Source organism: Pelmatolapia mariae, linkage group LG16_19 (genome assembly GCF_036321145.2).
Source record: "Pelmatolapia mariae isolate MD_Pm_ZW linkage group LG16_19, Pm_UMD_F_2, whole genome shotgun sequence".
NCBI lineage: Eukaryota > Metazoa > Chordata > Actinopteri > Cichliformes > Cichlidae > Pelmatolapia > Pelmatolapia mariae.
This window is the reverse complement of record NC_086241.1, coordinates 49,373,585-49,393,415: the sequence shown is the minus strand read 5'-3', so window position 1 is coordinate 49,393,415 and position 19,831 is coordinate 49,373,585. Positions and strand designations below refer to the sequence as shown.

Genomic DNA, 19,831 nt, shown 5'->3' with positions numbered 1-19,831 from the left:
TGCTCTACTGGTTACTGTGGAGGCCATTTGAGTACAATGAACTCATTGTTATGTTCAAGAAAACCAGTTTGAGATGATCTGAGCTTTGGGACGTGGTGTGTTATCCTGCTGAAAGCACCCAGCAGAAGATCCTGCATACCTTGGGTGAAAGTTTTGGTTATTTTAGTTGCTGTTGCCTTCCTATCAGCTCTAAGATGTCATTCTCCTCTGACTTCTGACATGAACAAAGCTTTTCACCTAGAGTCAGAACTGGTTCATATCAGTTGTTCATGGTTGTTCAAGTCAGTATGTATGTTTACAACTATATACTGTATGTATAGTCCATTAATAGGAAAAAGTATCCACAGTTATAAAAGTGCAAAACCTTCTGCACCAGGCAACAAACAGGAGGTTTGCAGGTTGACCGATGACCTCCCCACACACTACGATAGCTGAGTCTGATTGCACAACATCCATAACACATTTCCATTTCTGTTGCAATTTTCAAGTAGACTCATGCTTTCAAGCTAGCTTCAGAAGCTGAGGAATGAGCTCTTTTTCGGTCCCAAAGCCTGACCTGCTTGGGCCTGTCTTCTCAGCATCCTCCTCAGTCCCACTGGTTACCATAATTGCTGCAGAAGCACTAAACTACTGTGAACCGAATAATTAATCTGAGCTTGTACTGCAATAACTTATTAGTGATGTGGTTTTGAACTTTTTCATTACCAAAATACACGAATCAGTGTAACTTATATTTCAAGTGCATGTGTAAAATTCATAGTGGCTTCATTGGGTGTGCCTGGAGCCCCCGGAAACCTGTCCATAATGCCCACTCTGCCCTCTGAACTGCCACTCACTGGATATTTTCTCTTTTTACAACACTCTCTGTAAATACAAGAGATGGTTGTGTGGGATAATCAAAGTAGATCAGCAGTTTCTGAGATACTCAGACCAGCCTGCCATCCACCAGCAACCATAACACATCCAAAGTCACTGAAATCTTCTCTTTTTTCCCATTTCATCATTTGATGCTTCAGCAGGTCATATTGAGCACATCTGCTTGCCTAAATGTCTTGAGCTGCGGCCGTGTGATTGGCTAATTAGGTATTTGCTTTAACAAGCAGTTGAACGGGTGTACCAGTGACCAGTGATAGAAAGTAACCAGTGAATGTGGATGTCTACTGCCAATTTGTGCAGTCATCATAAATATTAGAATATGTTCAGGACAAACTTGGAAAGAAATTTTTGAGTGGCGCCTTGGCGGCTGCTTATCGGGGCCTGGAGCCTGGGGCTCGCTCGGGCCACTTCGGAGGTGGGGTGCCCTCGGCCTCTCGGCCTGGGGCTCGGTCACTCAGGCACAGCTGGCTGCCGGCGGAGCTCACGGGCACGTCACTGCAACCCTCCCTGGCTTCTGCTCCGCGGCTGCTGAGTGACCCCTCATCTGGGACTCTCCTCAGCTCTTTCTGGGATAGTGGCGCGGCTGCCCCTCTGTTGGTCTTCCTTGGTCTCTTGTGTTCTGAGGGCCTCTGGATGTCTGGAGTTTTGATCTCCTCCATACCTGCTTCATGCCCTGGAGGATGGGGCAGTGGCCCCCCACACCCTCAAGCAGATCATTACATGAAGGAACCTTTTAAAAAATCAAGCGCGTCCATGCTCACAGGTGTACACACGGGTGATCACACACACAAACCACACCCTTTTTGGCTCCTACCTCAAAGCACACTGTGCGCTGTCGATCTTACGTGCTGCACAATAATGTTTAACATTTAGTATTTACTGCCATATTCCCATATATCATTGTGATGTTGTTTATTCTATTACTCTTGTTTTCTTCTGCTTGTTTTTTTTTCTTTCTGAACAGGTGATCCAAGTGATCGATATATGTATTTTTTGTCTGCTTATTCTGTTGGTTTTTGTTTTTTGCCCTTTTTCCCCGTCCCTCTTCCCAGCTGTTTTTCTTTCCCTCCTTCCTTCTCCCCTTTCTTTCCCCCAGTAAAGTCTGTCCCGCATACAACAAGTGAAAATAAAATAAACAATTAAAGGTGAATCAAATAGACCATTACGGCAAGGCTGGGATGGTCCATTTGGTAAAGTAAATCCGTTGGGCATCTTTCTTCGCCTTTAGACAATAATTCTAATGGCAAAAGAACCAAACGGGACAGGCAAAAAAAAGAAAAAAAAAAAAAAAGGAAAGAAATTTTTGAGCCATTGAATAACCAAAATAATATTACAAATTATACTGTGCTCTTAGATCATTTATTAAGACTACTGTCAATATGGATGTTTTCTTTATGTTACACTAGTAAAAAGATGTTTTTTATTACTAGCTGTGAAAAAGTGTAATACTGTGCATGTACGAAATGTACTCCTTTCTTTTTTATGCAGTGGTTCTGACAGATGTTGAAATAATCGTAATTCTTGAAATTATGATTTAAAGTGCATGTTCAGCAACTTATATAGTTAAAATTTGACCAAAAAAAAGAGGAAATGAAACTTCTGGTGTCAAACAATAACAAGTGCGGTAACAACGGGGGTTATTAGCATTCAGCACTCCTGATGATCAACCTGCAAAAACTGGACATAAAAATGTTGCAATTTCTCAGTTCTCATTTCTTCTCTGGCTTTCTTGTTAATCACTAACGCTCTGTGTCTGTGCCACTCCATTAAATGTAAACTGGAATCCCTAATAGCAGAAAATCAGTTCAGTTCAGTTTTATTTATATAGCGCCAAATTACAACAGCAGCTGCCCCAAGTCACTTTGAATTTGTGGTCAAAATATTGAAAACTACAGCGAACGCGTCTTGGTTGCTATGCACTTACAGGTCTGTATATCAGAAAGTATTGTGGCCCATCTGATCTGTGGGTCATAAAAGTACGACTTCACACACAGATAGGAGTGACTCAGTCACTAAATTATTTAAACATTATTGAAGTCCTGTCACGCTTTCAAGATATTCCAATTCCTTTATATTATTTCCGCTTGGGTGTTTGATTGAAATTATGCTTTCGTTTAAATGTCATATGAATCTTCCCTTGCCTTCTGCAAAGAAGGACTGTGAAACTGGCGCCCTTCAGCCACTTATTTGGCACACAGTGTTTTACACATTACTGACAGAGCTAGGTATATTATACCCAATATAACATGAGTATCTTCCTCTTTAACCCCCCTCCCCAAAGGAGTTGTTTTACGTTGTTTTATGCCTATAAAACAACGTAAAAAAAAAAATATAGGCATAAAAAGTTGTTTTATGCCTATATGAGGCCACCCGGTGGCCTCATATAGGCATACGGATGAGTGATGAATGCTCTGAACTTATATTATAGATACCCGGGATGTACGAATTTAAAACTGTTAAACTGTTAAAACTGATAAGTATTTGTTTATTATTATTATTATGGTTTGTGCTATTTGTATATGTACAGCATATTGTGAACCCTGGTTTTATGTTGAAGTGCATTATACATAAAGGTGCTATGGTATGGTATTAATGAAGTTCCTTTTCCTTGTACAAATAAGGGCTTATATAACAACACAAACAAAATAAATTAATTTTCAAATCATTAATGTAAATAATGATATCGGTCCAAAATTCTTCACACCCTTGTGCTTTTAGCTTGAATATTTGTAAACCCGATCCGTCCTACAGGGTGTCGTGGTCTTTTCTGGTTTATGTGAGTATTCCCCCCAAAAAAACCTAGCTAAACAGACTAAGCAAGGTCACAAATATTAAAACATCATAGCAAGGGAGCGCAAGAAGTGGGAGCTCAGTACCAACGTAAAATGATCTACTTAGCCTTGTCAGAGCAGCTGTTAAAAGAAGATTATTACTTAAAGGCACATATTTCCATATCCTACCTATGACAGGCTAATTGAATGTACTTTTCTCTTGCCATACTGACTCATGCTGACTCCCATACTTTGCTATTACAGTCTCTAAGTGACCCCACATGGGGCAAGGAAGAATCACTTTTTTCTCTGATGTATTGCACAGTGCATCTGGGACTGTGCAGTGACTTGTATGCTGCTCACATATACACTGATTAGCCACATAACGTTAAAACCACAGAATGGACAGCTACAGTGAAAGAAGACGCTGATCATATCATAGCACTGCAATGTTCTGCTGAGAAATACTGAGACCTGCAATTCACATGGATGTTATTTTGGCTCCCCCTGCAGGCCTTAAAAACAGCCAACGTGGAAGAGCCAAAATGCCCACTTGAAGCTGAGTCAAACAAAAAGAAAAGCCTTATAGACTCCCAGAACCAGAGGATGATTTAACAGTGGCTGTGTCCATCTTCCCTGTCTATGATACCACACATTTGTTGCAGACAGCTCATCATCCATGTCAACATCACCCACCACCACAGTGCAAAAGCTCAGCAACTGCTTAAACACAACACAACACCAAAGGAATTTTTAATCTCCTTCATAAATAGCCTGATAATAGACCAACTGAGCACCAGTAGGATGTGATCAAACATCCATCCACGAAGGCCACAACCCAAAGCACCAAAGGATCTGTCCCCAATGTCCCTGTGCCACACACCACAGGAGACCACCAAAGTTGACTTTGGACACTTCTGTGCTTATGTCAGTCAGAGAGGTCTTCTGGCTGATTGTTGTAATGCATGTGCTGCCTTAAAATACAGTGATAGTTGACAAAGCTATAAAATTATTAGTCTGTCAGAGTAATTTATTAATCTGATAGTCGAGCAACACGTGCAGTAATTAAAATCAGTCAATCACCTTTTATGATATCACCTTTAATCAATATTAGAGGCTCCTGGTGACCTTTTACTGCACTACAGTTGAGAGTGTGTTGACATATGTCATAACTGTGTGGTAGGCTGCCTATACAGTGGCTGACAAGAAAAGAGTGCAAAGGGTGCAGAAGCATCAAAAGCAGAGCAAATATGTCAGGAAACCACTTCTTTCCATGGTTGGAAGGACATTAATGCGGGTTTCTAACACTGGCAATACTCAGTTTAATTGCCCAGTGCAATAACTTGATATGTATGTGACTTTAGTATCTTGTCAATTTATTGCTGTTTATGGCCTCCCCATCTGCCTTGTTTTATTACGTTGTTGCTTCTATATTGTCTGTTTCATTGTGTTTTAACGTGTCTTAACATGTCTTCAGATGTAGCACTCTGAAATTTCGCCGTACAGTATCTGTGCTATGACAACAAAAATTAATCATTTTAATTTTTCATAAAAAACAAAAACAATACTAGTATACATGTCTTGCTTGTCCTAATGCATATTTTATGGTACGTGTGTTAGTGTAAAGTAGCTACAACTGAAGGCACAGGGGTCAAAATAAATAAATAAAAATAGTAAAACATATGCAAGACTCAGGAAGGCCGAGAAGTGTTGATGTTTCAACCAAGAGACAGACCGCGCTTGACAGTTTCCGGGTCTGAGCGCGAGGAAAGGATGGGCGAGTTGTCGGTGTTGTTGTTGTTTGTGTGTGCGAGGTCAGCTCATTTTAAACACTCGTAACTTCTGTATTTCTTAAGAAGACCTCCCGAAACTATTTTTATCAGAGTATCATGTACTCAACAATTTAGTATTTGACTCTGTCGGGCGGCGCTGTAATCTCGTTTTGCTAACTTATTAGCCAAGTCAAGCTAACTGACAAAACACACCAGTAATGTTCCCGGACATAAACGTCGTGACCTTCAATATAAAATGCACAGCGACACGCCAAAGTTAGCTCTTTTATTTTGAAAATTCATAGAAAATTTGACTGAACGCTCTCATTTTTGTTGTGTCGTGCTTGACACTAGTGTAACTACTGTAGCTGCACGCATTTAGCTACGTTGTCTATAACAGTCGTTATATCCTATAAGTAGCTTTGAGAAATCTGACTTTACCCGAACTTTGACGGGTTTTTTTCATTAGCCGACAGCTGTAGCATGTTAGACGCGTGTGCGGCTTTCTAGGAGTCTTCCAGAAAGAGTTGTCGTCGGGCCTGTTCGGGTTATTTCCATCACTGCCATTGGCTAACAAGTTTTTAAACAGAAATGTCACTGGAGGGCTATGAGAGACATCTGGACTCGATAAGCTCGGATTTGAGCAGCGGGTCTGTGGTCAGTGAGCGATCAGCTTTAGCCCCTTTTAATGGCGAAGAGGAGAAGTTGCATTACATTCCTATCCGGATCCTGGGGAGGGGGGCGTTTGGTGAAGCAACTCTGTACAGAAGGACAGAGGTAAGCAGGGTATCAGCATAGCCTGATTTTGTTCTCGTGATTTATTGGCATGGTTTTCTTCATACCCAATGCTATGTGAGGAAATGCCTTGCTAATACATTATGACTTGCAAGTGTCTTCTATTAAAACTGAATGCCTCACTGTTCTCCTCTGTGCACATCCTTGGTATTTCTCACTGTGGCTTGTGAGAAATTCTTGGGTGAAAACAAGATGAATGACTTTCTCATGAATTGCCTGTTAGTCCCTTTGTAATACCTGTCTGCAAGATTAGCTGCTATTCTAATAACATCTTGACACATCTCTAATTGAGGCTCTTATTTATTTGGTTTGTTTCCCTATAGGATAACTGTCTGGTGGTATGGAAGGAGGTCGACCTGAACTCACTTTCAGATAAGGAGCGCAGAGATGTCATGAATGAAATAAGCATCCTCTCTATTCTGGAGCACAAAAACATCATAGCCTACTTCAATCATTTCATGGATAAAAACACTCTGCTCATTGAGTTGGAGTATTGCAATGGTAAGCCAGTGCACTGCTAACCTCTGATGATCTGATTGAGGTTAGTTTGGGTGTTGCTCATCTGTGACCGGGTGATAAATTGTCCCGTCATTGCAGGCGGAAATCTGTATGATAAAATCGTCCAGCAAAAGGGGACACTGTTCAGCGAGGAGGTATGAATGGACCATGACAAGCCGTTTATTTTAAACAAAATTTTTTATGTTCTTTGCTGTTCTATGTGAATCTTGAACATGTTTTCTTCAGGTGGTCATATGGTACCTGTACCAGATTACTTCAGCAGTGGCCCACATTCACAAGGCTGGGATCTTACACAGGTAGGACGTTCGTGCTCTGACTGAATGTATCCGGCAGATGATTTTCACAGATGAAACAATATTTTTTTTCTCTCTTTTTGTAAATGGCAGAGATATCAAAACTCTCAACATTTTCCTGACAAAGACTGACCTTATTAAGCTGGGTGACTACGGCCTCGCAAAGAAGCTAGGCTCTGAATTTTCCATGGCGGAGAGTGTAAGTTGTGGCTCCTTCCCCAACATTTCTAAACTGGAGGCTACGATTAAGGAAATCTCAACAGTTGTTAATCATCCGTTCACTCTATTTACACTTGGTGTAGCGGGAGTGTGGTTCTTAGATTTGTGCCTGTTTTACATAGATTACTTAAACATAGATTCCAAAGATAAACTTGTTCTGTTGCTTTGTAGCTGAGGCATAGCTGAGTTTAGATTATCTTAGCAAAGATAGCACACATACTGTAAATGGAAGCGAGTAGGTGTATATGTTTAGCATTCATTAGCCACCTTGCTGCTGTTTACTAATGAGAATCTGCACTAAATGCAAGTGTTTACTGAGAGTATACTTTGCAGATACATGCCAGGGTGGTATGGTTTATGAATCAAGTTGAGATAACATGTTTCACTAATGATCTTAATGCACCATTTCCTTCCTTTGTATGTCCAGTGTGTGGGAACTCCATATTACATGTCACCTGAATTGTGCCAGGGAGCAAAGTACAACTTCAAATCTGACATTTGGGCCATGGGCTGTGTACTTTTTGAACTCCTAACGCTTACAAGGACATTTGATGCTACGGTAGGTTTTCGGGCTTTCTGGTAGCGAGCGTAAATTCTGGATTTTTGACTCGAGAATGAGTTTATCATAATGTTTTTCTTTCTTTTCAGAACCCCCTGAATCTCTGTGTGAAAATTGTCCAGGGCAACTGGACTATGGAGTTGAACTCGGATATTTATTCATCTGCAATAGTGAAGCTTGTGCATGAGTGTCTCGATCAAGTAAGTGAGAAGAACAATCAGAGTGTTGTTTCGAGTTTAAAAACAAACGTCTGACCCCAGAGATAACACTGTGGTTAAGTAAAGAGCTGATTGATATCACTAAGCCTTGTGATCTTTCAGGATCCTGCAAAGAGGCCCACCGCTGAGCAGATTCTCGACCAGCCATTAATTTCCTCCTGCCGAAAGTAAGAACGCTTCGAATCCTCATATTGCCTCATTATAATAAAAATCTGCCACTCATTGACAGCTTCACTGTTTGACAGGGAGCTTGAAGAGCGAGTTTGCTTGCTAAATTCAGCCATGAAGAAACCAAAGTGAGTTCATGTTTCCTCAGCTGTGTGTTCACCATCATAGAAGCAGGCTCGACATCTCTCCGACATGATTTAACTGATTTGTTGTGCTTGTGCAATAGGCTGAGCACAGTGAGCGAGAGTCCTGTCGCGGTGGTTACTCAACGCTCAAGGGATGTGTATTACTGGGGTGGAGGGAAGTTCACTCCTCAGAAACTAGACACATTCAAAGCAGGCAGCAGTGCCCAGTATGTGTGTGCAGGAGAGAACCACTTTGCGGTTGTGTCAGTGGAAAAGGAGCTGTATACCTGGGCTGTAAGTATTAATCCATCGTTCTGTGGAAGACATATTTGATCCAGTTTTTGCTGCACTACAGGGAACTTTTTCCACCCTCAGAATGTACAAGGCGGGGCTAAGATGGTCGGCCAGCTAGGGCACGGAGACCAGGCCTCGTACCGGCAACCAAAGAAGGTGGAGAAGCTGATAGGGAAGGCTATCCGACAGGTGGCATGTGGAGCTGACTTCACTGCCTGTGTCACTGGTAAGTGAAGAAGATTCCTGCTAAGGCCTGATTTATAGTGCTGTGGTAAATGTTTGCAGTAGCTGTAGCATAGCCATATAACACTGCACCCGAACTGAAGCGGTATCCTGATATGCAGTTTACCAAAACTACATGTCACAGTGATGTAGGTACCTTAATGTCACTCACTGGTTTGTGAAGTCTGCAAACAAGCTGTCCTGCGGCTGGCAGTGTTGGGTTTTGAGGACACAGAAACTCCTTCAGCATGCTGTCTGTGAAGATGCTTGCAAAGAGTCAAAGATGTTTCTTTCCTGCATGCAGTTTCCACTTTACCATCGCACTCTTATCCTTTTGTTCAATAAAACGAAGAGTAATGTCCATATCTGGCTGTTTGAGAAACTGCACCTCCATGTTGGCCTGGTTTTTCAGCTGCCACCCGGGTTGCCACTTGAGTAATGCAGACTGCAGTGTCTGTATATCGATTAGCACAAGGACAGTGCCTGGAGTATGTTGTGAAGTCTTTTCTTTAATGCATTTCAGTAAAACTTGGTGTTGTTAAACAGTTAAATGCAGACACATCAGCACATAGAGTATAAATGTAGCGTGTGGTGTTACCCACCACAATGTCGGCTCTGCAGAGGTTCAGCACAGCACTACAAATGAAGCTGAAAAAGGAAAACAGGGTCTGTAAAGCCATCGAAAATTCCTCTGCCTCTTTTGCAGATGAGGACCAGATGTACATGTTCGGGTCGGACTATTATGGCTGCATTGGAATCGAGGGCGAGCTGGGCATGGAGATTCTGGAGCCAGTTCTTCTGGAGTTTTTTGAGGAGCGGCCGGTGCGCCAGGTTTCCTGTGGAGACAACCACGTGGTGGTGCTGACTCAGAATGGCGACATCTACTCGTGGGGCGTAGGAGAGTATGGTACATAGGGTTGCTGTTTTTAGCTGATGTTTGTAAGCATCTACCAGATTTCCTTCTTTGACTTTCATAATTGTAGCCAGTAGGTGGAGAAAGTGTCACTTAAATGTACTGTATTTTAAGATTGCGTCTCATCTTTAATCTCTTTTTATTTATTTTTTTTCACATGGCAGGACGTCTTGGCCTGGAGTGTGAGGATGATTTTAATTCTCCTATGCAAGTAAGACTTACTTCAGTGTCATAGCAGAGGCCTCTCAGGAGCTGGTTAAATACAGATAAATTTAATGTCACATCTGCTGTTTGTTTGTTTGTTTGTTTTCATCAGGTGGAGATTCCTAAAGGCGCAACTATCTCATCAGTGTCGTGTGGCAGTGATGGAACTTTCTTTTTGACCGAGATGGGCAAAGTCTTGGCATGTGGAAACAATGAATTCAACAAGCTGGGGCTGACTCAAGGATTCTCTGGAATCAAAAACCACCCCGGAGAGGTAGTTAGCTGTATTTAAAGTACTATAATAATAACAGTCTTGCGCACCACTTTGTGCAGCTGTGCTTATAAATGCCTTTTTTCCCCTTTTTTTCTCTCATGTTTGGCAATCCAGAGTTACCAGGGGATCCCGTACATCACCACACTGACCTTGGTAAAGCAGCTGTCTCGCTTCAAGATCCGGACCATAGCTCCAGGGAAGACACACACAGCTGCCATTGATGGTACAACACAAAAAATAGTTGTTATTATTATTTCTCTTCTAAAAAATAACTGTGTCAAAGAGGTTTCATTCATATGATTTTTGTCTTTGCAGAACGTGGTCGTCTGATCACCTTTGGCTGCAACAAGTATGGGCAGTTAGGCGTGAAGGACTTCAAGAAACACCAATGTGTCCAGGTCCTTGTTGGCCCGTTTGGAGGGAAGATAGTGACCAAAGTGTCTTGTGGAGATGGATTCACCATTGCAGCCACAGAGGGTAAGAGCATGTGCACTACTGTGGTTCATGTATTGCAACAAAAATATGCTAACTATTATGATATTTATATCAAGTATTTGTTTGTTTGTTTTTTCCCTCCTCAGAACAGTATGACTTTTTTTTTTTTCTTGCAGACAATCAGATCTTTGCCTGGGGAAACGCAGGAAATGGGAGACTCGGGATGCCTGCTGATAAAGGATTCGGCTCAGAGGTTTGCCCCGCCATGCCGAGGCCAATATTTGGTTCCCTCCACCACGTCCCAGACCTTTCTTGCCGTGGTTGGCACACCATCATCATAATGGGTCTGTCTAGAAAATCGCTGCACAGACACCAACAGAAGTTATTTCATAAAACAGCTAATTAATGCCTGTTTTTCCTAATTTGTAGAAAAAGTACTCAACTCAAAAACCATCCGCTCAAACAGCAGTGGACTGTCGACCGATAGGGGTAAATACGTTTGTTGACATTTGTCTTCTGATTAATTTTGTTTTCTTGAAAGTTAATTCACATTTCTTCTTGGTGTGTGTGTGTGTGTGTGTGTGTGTGTGTGTGTGTGTGTGTGTGTGTGTGTGTGTGTGTGTGTGTGTGTGTGTCAGGGCTGGCCCATGAGGAATCTCCATCCACATCCATGGATCTGGACATCGAACCTGGTGCCGAGACGGAGTGTCGCGACAGGGGTCTTGGGGGTACAATGGAGGTTAATACAGAGGATTGCTTCCTGGAAACTCCAATGATGTCGATGACGAATCAGACCGGGGACAGCTCCTGCCCTCTGTGGCTGAGAAAGGTTTGTTACCATGGAAGCACAAATAAATAAGGAAATCTTGATTTTTATTTATTTTTTTTTTAATCTTAATTTTGTGATGTTCTCTTCCAACAGGAGCTCGAAGATGCAGAGTTCATCCCGATACCAGACAACTCGGAGCCTCTCACTCCAGGCCAGCTCTCTTCCTTCTCTAAGAGTGTTACTTTACCGTATGAAGAACTGAAAGAGCTTAAAGCAGCTGCAGCAGCAGTCGGCAGTAAGAAGGACCTACCGGTAAAGCAATCAGCTGCTGTTTATATACGATTTCCACTAAGCACTCTTAATAAAGTGGCTATATTCACTTTAAATTCTCTGCGTGTTGGCTTTACAGACAAAACGAATGAGCTGTGATAAGGTGAACGGACTGGAGGAGACTGATGGCTTGGCAAAAGGAGAGTCTTATGGGTGTTGCAATTCAAGTAGTGAGCTGACACAGGTAACATACTCAAGAATCCGAAGTGTGAGTAAATGAGTACACCGCATTCACCGCAGTGCCTCGATGACAGCAAACCCTTTTGTTGTGGTTTTTTGCAGCTGCGAGAGACAGTCGCCCGTCAAGAGATGAGAATCCAAATGCTTGAGAAACAGGTGATTGTTTTTGGTTTATGTTTCAAATCCAGCTACCTCTGAGCTCACTTTGATTGTTGTGTTTAAATAACACCAAGCACATGTCTCTGCTGCCTGTAGATCAGCGAGCAGCGGCTGGAGAATGAGAGGCTCTGGGCGGCCATCAATCGTTCTGCGCTGCAGGGAGCAGTATGTGACAGTAATGGAAACCATCCCTCTGCTCGTACGCCCGTGGATGGAGGAAGAAGAAGAGGCGGGCTCACAAATCACGGAGGCCGATCTGCTGGGGCCAGCGTGTGAGGCTTAACGCGCAGATGTCCTGGCCATGGGAGAAATGTCAAACCCTCCTAGCACATACTGAGTTGAGCAACGTGAGGTGGACGGGCAGCAGAGACGTCATCCTCATTTCCACTCAGAGGTTACATGACAGATGTTAGCACAGTGCTAAGTTTCACGATTACATTTTATTGCATATGTGTAATAATGTAAAGATGCATTGCACACGCTCAGTGCAAGCCAGCCCGATCCTCCAGACAGGAAATGTTGGCTGGATTCAACAAGAAGCATCAGACCTTAACGCCTGGGAGAGACAATCTGGTCATAGTGTTACACTGCCACGTGCAGCAGACGGCACGTCTGCACGTTTGGTGGTGGTTTTGTTCCGTTTTGGTGACGCTTCAGTCCTTTAGTGCCTCAGAAGTTAGTATTTATCAAATACCAGGTAAGGCTAGCTTATGCAAATGTATCCAAAGTGTATGTATATGCAGAAGGTTGTCAGTCTGTATGCTGGCAACGTCTTCCAAAGTAAAAACATAACATGTACATCACGTTTTGTTCCACTTTTTACATTTTCATTTCTTCTGATATTCCTAAAAGGTGAAAGCGCTAAACAGAACTCAGCCTCTAAACCTCTTTTGGTATTTATCGCACATTTTAGCGATTGCAAACTTATTCGAATTAATTCATTCAAACATATACATACAGCTTAAATTGCATGTTTTATTGTCGTATTAAGAGCACTTGTGTGAAGCAAAAAAACTACTGATTCTTTTTTTTTGTTTGTTTAAATACGAGTTATTTTTACTGTTTTCTTTGTGACACTGAACACTTGAACAGTTTTGCGTAAAAACAATTGTGGTCTTTCAAACATTTATTCTGTAGTTGAACATGAAGCTATAACATTTTTTTTTGTAACTGTTTTGTCTCTGATACTTTTTGAAATTTCCTCATTTTTTTGTTTGAAATTTTGTCATTTGTGAAAGCAAAAATGTTTATATTTCATTTTTCTTTTCTTGTAGCTCTGTTGGATCCGTTTATTGTCATGTTATGAGCTATACGTATTTGTGTGTGTGTGTGTGTGTGTGTGTGTGTGTGTGTGTGTGTGTGTGTGTGTGTGTGTGTGCGCACATGCTTCAAATATCAACTGTGTAACTCCAGAGTATTTTCTTTTTAATGTTGGGTTAAAAACATCATACATTACAGAGTGCCTTAAGCTATTGAATCTTGAATTTGTGCATATATGACTGCTGTGCCTTAAATTTATTTTTTTTGTTGTTGTTGTTGTTGTGTGTTCAGTTTTTAAAAATACGGTTTACTTTTTTTTTTCTTTAAATAGTTTACCAAATCCTGCTGGGATGCAACGGTTGTAAAAAACAAAACAAAAAAAAAACAACAACACTGCATCTCACCCAGTCACTCTGTTTGTCTATGCTTTGTGTACAAGCCATAAATAAAACTTTCATTCTGAGTCAGCAGTTACCACACTTTATTATGTTACTGTTTATTGATGTCAACATTTATGCTTTTAGAACATGAATTATATTAGACAATAATAAGGGAAATATTGAAATGGCAGCAGATTAATAAATTCTCCAAAGTGGCCAATCTAATAAGTGACATCATCATCATAACAAGGTGACTTTTGATGTGCTGACGCTCACGGATCTCAGGCTCGCCGTCAGGGGAGGATTTCTTGAACCGTTTTGGCTGCGACGTGCCAGCTTGGAGACGAGCCTGAGGCAGACTGCTTAGATTTCCCTGGCGGTTTTGTGATCTGTTCTTTTTATTTAAAACCTGGACAAAAACAGATACAGTTCAAAATAAAATCCAGTACTCATAACAAGTCATGAGTATATCGAGGGGGAGAGCTTAGGTTTAGTGGTTTGGAGACAAAGTTAGAGAAGCAAGACCAAGATGGTTTGGACATGTGCAGAAAGAAAATTGGATATACTGAAAAAAGGATGTTGAATAGGAGGAAAAGAAGAACACCACAGAGGATGTTCATGTATAGACTGAAGGAGGACATACAGAGGGTTGGTGTGATAGAGGATGCTATAGATGCTAGAGATAGGGTGAAATGGAGACAGATAATCTGCTGTGGTGACCCCTAAAGGGAGCAGCTGAAAGAAGAAGACGACTTAAACTTCATTAGTTATACCTTAGTTATACCTGACTACTACCACGTTGAACCCCCTTTTTGCCAACAGAACTGCCTTAAGTCTTCATTGCATGGATTTAACAAGGTGCTGGGAACACCTCTGGTCCATGTTAACATGATAGCATCACACAGAACATGGTGCATTATCCTGCTGCAAATAGCCATGAGAAAATGGGGGTACACTGTGGTCATAAAGGGATGGGCATGAGGGATGGACACAGCAACAATATTCAAACAGGCTGTGGCATTTTAATGATACTCGGTTGGTACAAAGAGGCCCAAAGTGTGCCAAGAATTTTTCTTTCCTTTTGTTGATGCAAAATCCTGACCCTACCAAGTGAATGTCACAATATAAATTGACTGATTATTCGTGTTTTCTTTTTTTAGATAAATTATTGTCAAATTTCTGTGACTGTGCAATTTGTAGCCTCAGTTTCCTGTTCTTAGCAGACACGAGTGGCACAGGATGTGGTTTTCTTTAGCCCATCTGCCTCAAGGTTTATCGTTTTCAGAGGCTCTTCTGCATACCTTGGTGGTAACAAGTAGATATTTGAGTCACTGTTACCTTCCTGTCAGCTTGAGGCAGTCTGGCTTGTTCCTTGAGCTTTAGCATCAACAACTGCCACTCAGGTTTTCTCACTATTCTCTGTAAACCTTAAAGATTGCATATCCCAGTAGACCAGCAGTTTCTAAAATACTCAGACCACCCACGTTCCCAAATCTGATGCTCAGTTTGAACATCTGCAGGTTTTCCTGCCCATGAGCTGCTGCCATCATGACTGGCTGATCATATATTTGCATTAACGAGCAGCTGAGCAGTGTAGCTGACAAAGTGTTTGGTGAGTGTCCATGTTAGTGTCTTACCTCTGGACTGTTGTTTCTGGTGTGTTTTCAGGAACTGCTCTATCTGGGATCCTTTGGTCCTGTTAGCATACGAGTTGAAGACTTGCCGGTGTGAAAAATTTGCCTTCTCACATATTCGGACGTGCTTCTCTAATCTTTCACTCGCAAACTTTCTGTTGCAGACTTTGCAAGGAAAAAGCTGGAGGCTGACTTCTGTGCTCTCCATGAGCACGAGCTCTCCCTGTTGTGGTCCACTCCATTGTGAAGGTCTAGATGGAAGAGTCGAATCCCAGAGCTGATTTCCTCCTACCCCTCTGTGGTTTTTCTGCAGACTCTCCTGAGGCACATCACTGTACTTTATTTTTTCTATTTCTCCACCAGTACCACAATCCGTCCCATCTCCTCGTTTTCCTCTGGTATGCTCTTTCACATTGTGCCATCTTGATTTGTTCAGTTCTCCATTCACTTCTTGTTTGCTAGATATGACCTTATAAGTGCCTTTATTTCCTTTTCTGTTAGGCTGAATAGTTTCTGAAATGTCCTGCTGTTCTTCCTTCGTAGACCTCATTCTGTCCTCAGTCCTCTGATCTTGTTTGTGCCTAACTTGAGTAAAATCATCATACCTTCTATCCTCCATCACTTTATCTCTGCCTCGTGCTAGCTCTTTAGACTGGAGCTCAGACATTCTGGTATTAGTTTGAGCTTTTCGCACCTGAGCTCGTCCTCTGTTGTGTCCCTCCTCCCTACTCGTTTTCTCATTACCTCCAGCATAGTCAGCGCTGGCCCTCTGAAGCTTTTGTCTTATTTTTAATTCAACTTTCAAGAGCTTCTCCTGCAGCATGAGCTGTTTTGCATGGATTGCTTTGGTCATCTGCAGCTCTTCACTGGGCAGTCTGTCTGACAGTGAGGCTACGGTGGTCTCCGTGATGCCATGTGAATGATGCTCCTGGGGTAACAAAGAGGCTACTGGTTGAGTAGAAACTGTGATGTTTTCAAAATCATCCAAATCGAGTGAAACTTGTGGCCTGCTAGGTCTTCTATGGCTCACAGGCTTGTTTGGAAATGGATGATTTACTGCATCTGCTTTCCTATTAGGCACGCCACGTCTTTCCCCTGCAAAGTTGTGGTGCCCCTGAGGAGTGTCTCTTCTTCTATGTGTGTTCATGACTTCATCTGTTGTTACAGATCATAAGCTGTTGTTCCACAGATTCAAAGATGTCTGAATCCACCATATGGGGTCCTTTTATTGTATGATTTCTGTGCAAAAAGCAAGCAGAAAAGGGAAAGGGTAAGGCTTGCACAATATCATTACCCCAATTCCAAAAAAGTTGATGCATAAAAGCTAATGACATGTTTGAACTGAGATAATTTTATCAAATAGCAGTTTTACTGTTTCATAAAAAATAAAAAAAATATTTTTGCATTTCTGAAAAAGTTGGGATGAGGCAACAAAAAGTCAGAAAAGTAAGTAGTACCAAAAAGAAATTCTTGAAAAACATTTTTTAGTTCATTAGATTTATCTGCAAAAGCTCAGTAACACCACTGGGTATAAAAAGATTTTAGAGAGGCAGACTTTCTCAGAAGTAGCGGTGGGCAGAGGTTCACCAATCTGCAAAGAAATTGTGTCTGCAATTGAAAACGTTGAATATCACATCATATACAGTACATAATATCATCAAAAGATGCAGAGATTCTGGAGAAAATCTGGAGAAAAAATAGAGGGACCATTACGCTTGTTATCAATTCCAAATCTTAAAGGCACTTCAGCTCTGATGGTATGGGGGTACATTTATGCCTATGCAATTGGCAGCTTGCACATTTGAAAAGGTTCCATGCTCAGCGCTTAAAGGTACATACAGGCTTTATAGCAATGTATGCTTCTCCAGATGATTCTTTTGGAGGGAAGGCCTTGCATATTTTCAAAAGATGATGCTCAACCATATACTGCATCTATTACAGCAGCACTGCATCCACGAGCTGCCGAACTGGTCTGCCTGCAGCTTGGACCTTTCACCAAATGAAAATATTTAGCACATCATGAAATGAAAAATATGACAAATGAGACCAGGACAGCTGAGCACCTCGAATCTTAAACGAGTGAAGAATGGGATGACGGCCTGCCTCTCCCAAAATTTCAGCAGCTCTAAAGAAATGTTTCTGCCATCAGCGCTATTAAATTTTTCTTTTAGTCTAGGACTAGGTTTAATCCATGCTTGTGAAACAAGCTATAAATGCAGAAAAAAAAACTCAAGTACAAAGGTAACGTACTGCTTTAAAAATATCTGTGTTACAGTTCAGTTTATCAACAGATATTTAGTCTTAATTTGGCGTATGGTGAGATGGTCAAATGCTTCAGAAAGAGACAAGTATGTTTATTTATTTATTTCTATTAACGTTTTTTTAATGGCTCAAAATAGTTTTTGTTAACTTTTTAATAACAGAGACCATAAATGTGCGGGCGACTAATAATTCAAAAAATACCGATATGTTTTTGCCTTTGTCTGCAATAACATTTATTAGATAAATAATAGACTCCAGTTTCAGAAAATTCTCATAAATATAATCTGCTATCTACTTACCAGCATACCGATGTACATTTTCCTTAAAAATCCTGTCCTTCCAGCGTTTACATTTGTTGCCTAGATACAAAGCTTCTCGGTTGTTTTCTGATTGGTTCGGTAAACAAACACCACTTCCTGTAATCCTCTGTTCCAGCCCAGTAGGTGGCGATAATGCAATTAGGAACTCAAAGAAGAAGAGGAAGAAGAAGTGGCGTCTCGTATGTTTTGAATTTGCTGTAATTCGGAACTGGGTCGGTGTTTCACGGCTTCTGGATAAAATTCAGGTAAATTAAATGGCAGCGAGTTTTTGCCCAGTAATACTAAGCTAGGTGTGCTATGTATTATTTATGTTGGCATAGCTTCAGTCACCTGTGATCACAAATCACCTTTAAGCATTAAAGGACTGCCTTTTTTTCTTCTTTTTTAAAGATCCATTATGTCCGATGAAGACCTAATTTCAGTGGATTATGAGATTTTTGGCAGAGTGCAAGGTGTATTTTTTCGGAAATACACGCAGGTGAGTTTGACATTGTCCCTGTATTCCCATGATGACGATGAGGGGTGGATAGGTCTCATTGATGCTGAATATTACAACTACCATTTTAAATATTTCTAGTCGATATTTGTCCAATAGTGCCATTTTCTTACTATTATGACATCTCTTTTGCCCTCCACGATCTCCGATAATAATAATCCCTTTTTGTTTGTTTTTTCTTTCAGGCAGAAGGGAAGAAACTTGGCCTTGTTGGCTGGGTCCAAAACACACCAGCAGGAACAGTGCAAGGGCAGCTTCAAGGCCCACGCAAAAAGGTGAAGGAAATGCAAGAATGGCTGAGATCCACTGGGAGCCCCAAGTCACACATAACCAAGGCAGAGTTCAAGAATGAGAAAGAAGTTGACAGCCTAGAACATTCATCTTTCAATGTAGTAAAATAACTGTGCCTTTAATATTAACTTATGCAGATGTTTTATTTATTTAGTCTTTTTTGTTTTTACTGGTTGGAATTTAACATTTAAACTGAATGGGAGGAAGAGGTGTACTGCATATGTTTGATCTCCTAAATGTTCACAGAATATGTAACAACATTAATAAATGTGAACTTCCTTCATCGGAACTCACATTGTCTGATTTTATTGCAATAACAGCAGTAAACGAATATTCAACTCAGTCAGCTTTAACATGCCTGGTTGTGAAGGACCTACACTCTGCATTTAAAGTGGTTAGCGGAGGTGGCTACATTGTTCAAATTTTTTTATTTTTTTTAGAAACCTTTAACAAAATTATATTTGTTCTCATGGTCATGCAAACAGGCACATGTGTGTGCTTGCCTATTTTCAAATGAAAGCTGTAATAATAACACCTTTTCAGGGTTCATCAAAAGCTCTTAAAGACTATTTACGCATAAGGTGACATAAAACCATTTTGCTAAATTATCAAGATACTGATACAAGCTCAGTTATTCCAAGGACAAACACCTGATATTGTTCGGTCTTCTGGTTTAAGATAACAGGTAAGCGCCACACATACCAATAAAGTGGGTAGGTCAGCAAATAATTTGACTTCATGTTGGTATGAAAAACACAGGTGTATCTGATGTGTCTGTGCAGACTTACTGGCACACTTGTACACAAACGGGGCATTTAAAGTTATTAATAAAACTTGTTTTTCCACTGTAACTTGATGTATCGAGACATGTTAGGATGATGTTGCAGGTCTGGCCACTCTTGCTTATGAGTTTTATCCATATCGAGGCATACAGTGGGCAAGCTAACTGAGGGAGATGTGACTGAAATTGTTTTGTTGAGTTCTTAACTGCAGAAAGGAAAACTGACTGGGTGTATAAGCACATTGAACAGCACACTCCGTACAGGAGGTGGCGGTATGCAGTAAAAGCAGGTCTTCCATAGGCTAACTTACG

The 19,831-nt window shown here is 41.2% G+C and overlaps 3 protein-coding genes across 3 annotated transcripts; 2 read left to right on the top strand and 1 right to left on the bottom strand.

Annotated features, from left to right (window-relative positions):
- Positions 1 to 5,473: 5,473 nt before the first annotated feature.
- On the top strand, positions 5,474 to 13,822 carry LOC134645538 (serine/threonine-protein kinase Nek9). Its single transcript, XM_063499015.1, has 23 exons — positions 5,474 to 6,196; positions 6,538 to 6,715; positions 6,812 to 6,867; positions 6,959 to 7,029; positions 7,120 to 7,225; positions 7,673 to 7,804; positions 7,894 to 8,004; positions 8,125 to 8,189; positions 8,268 to 8,318; positions 8,417 to 8,609; positions 8,691 to 8,835; positions 9,538 to 9,738; positions 9,909 to 9,955; positions 10,061 to 10,222; positions 10,337 to 10,445; positions 10,538 to 10,699; positions 10,834 to 11,001; positions 11,087 to 11,146; positions 11,296 to 11,486; positions 11,580 to 11,738; positions 11,836 to 11,940; positions 12,039 to 12,092; positions 12,192 to 13,822. The coding sequence occupies exons 1-23, from the start codon at positions 6,011 to 6,013 to the stop codon at positions 12,369 to 12,371; spliced, it is 2,892 nt and encodes a 963-aa protein (XP_063355085.1). The 5' UTR covers positions 5,474 to 6,010; the 3' UTR covers positions 12,372 to 13,822.
- A 3-nt stretch (positions 13,823 to 13,825) lies between these two features.
- LOC134645539 (zinc finger C2HC domain-containing protein 1C-like) lies at positions 13,826 to 18,027 on the bottom strand. The gene is made up of 3 exons (XM_063499016.1): positions 17,931 to 18,027; positions 15,373 to 16,608; positions 13,826 to 14,144 (listed from the first exon to the last, which is right to left on the bottom strand). Exons 2-3 carry the CDS (start codon positions 16,514 to 16,516, stop codon positions 14,134 to 14,136), a joined length of 1,155 nt encoding a protein of 384 aa, XP_063355086.1. The 5' UTR covers positions 16,517 to 16,608; positions 17,931 to 18,027; the 3' UTR covers positions 13,826 to 14,133.
- Positions 18,028 to 18,096: 69 nt separating this feature from the next.
- Positions 18,097 to 18,989, top strand: acyp1 (acylphosphatase 1, erythrocyte (common) type). The gene is made up of 3 exons (XM_063499059.1): positions 18,097 to 18,196; positions 18,342 to 18,429; positions 18,633 to 18,989. Exons 2-3 carry the CDS (start codon positions 18,349 to 18,351, stop codon positions 18,846 to 18,848), a joined length of 297 nt encoding a protein of 98 aa, XP_063355129.1. The 5' UTR covers positions 18,097 to 18,196; positions 18,342 to 18,348; the 3' UTR covers positions 18,849 to 18,989.
- The last annotated feature ends 842 nt before the right edge of the window (positions 18,990 to 19,831 follow it).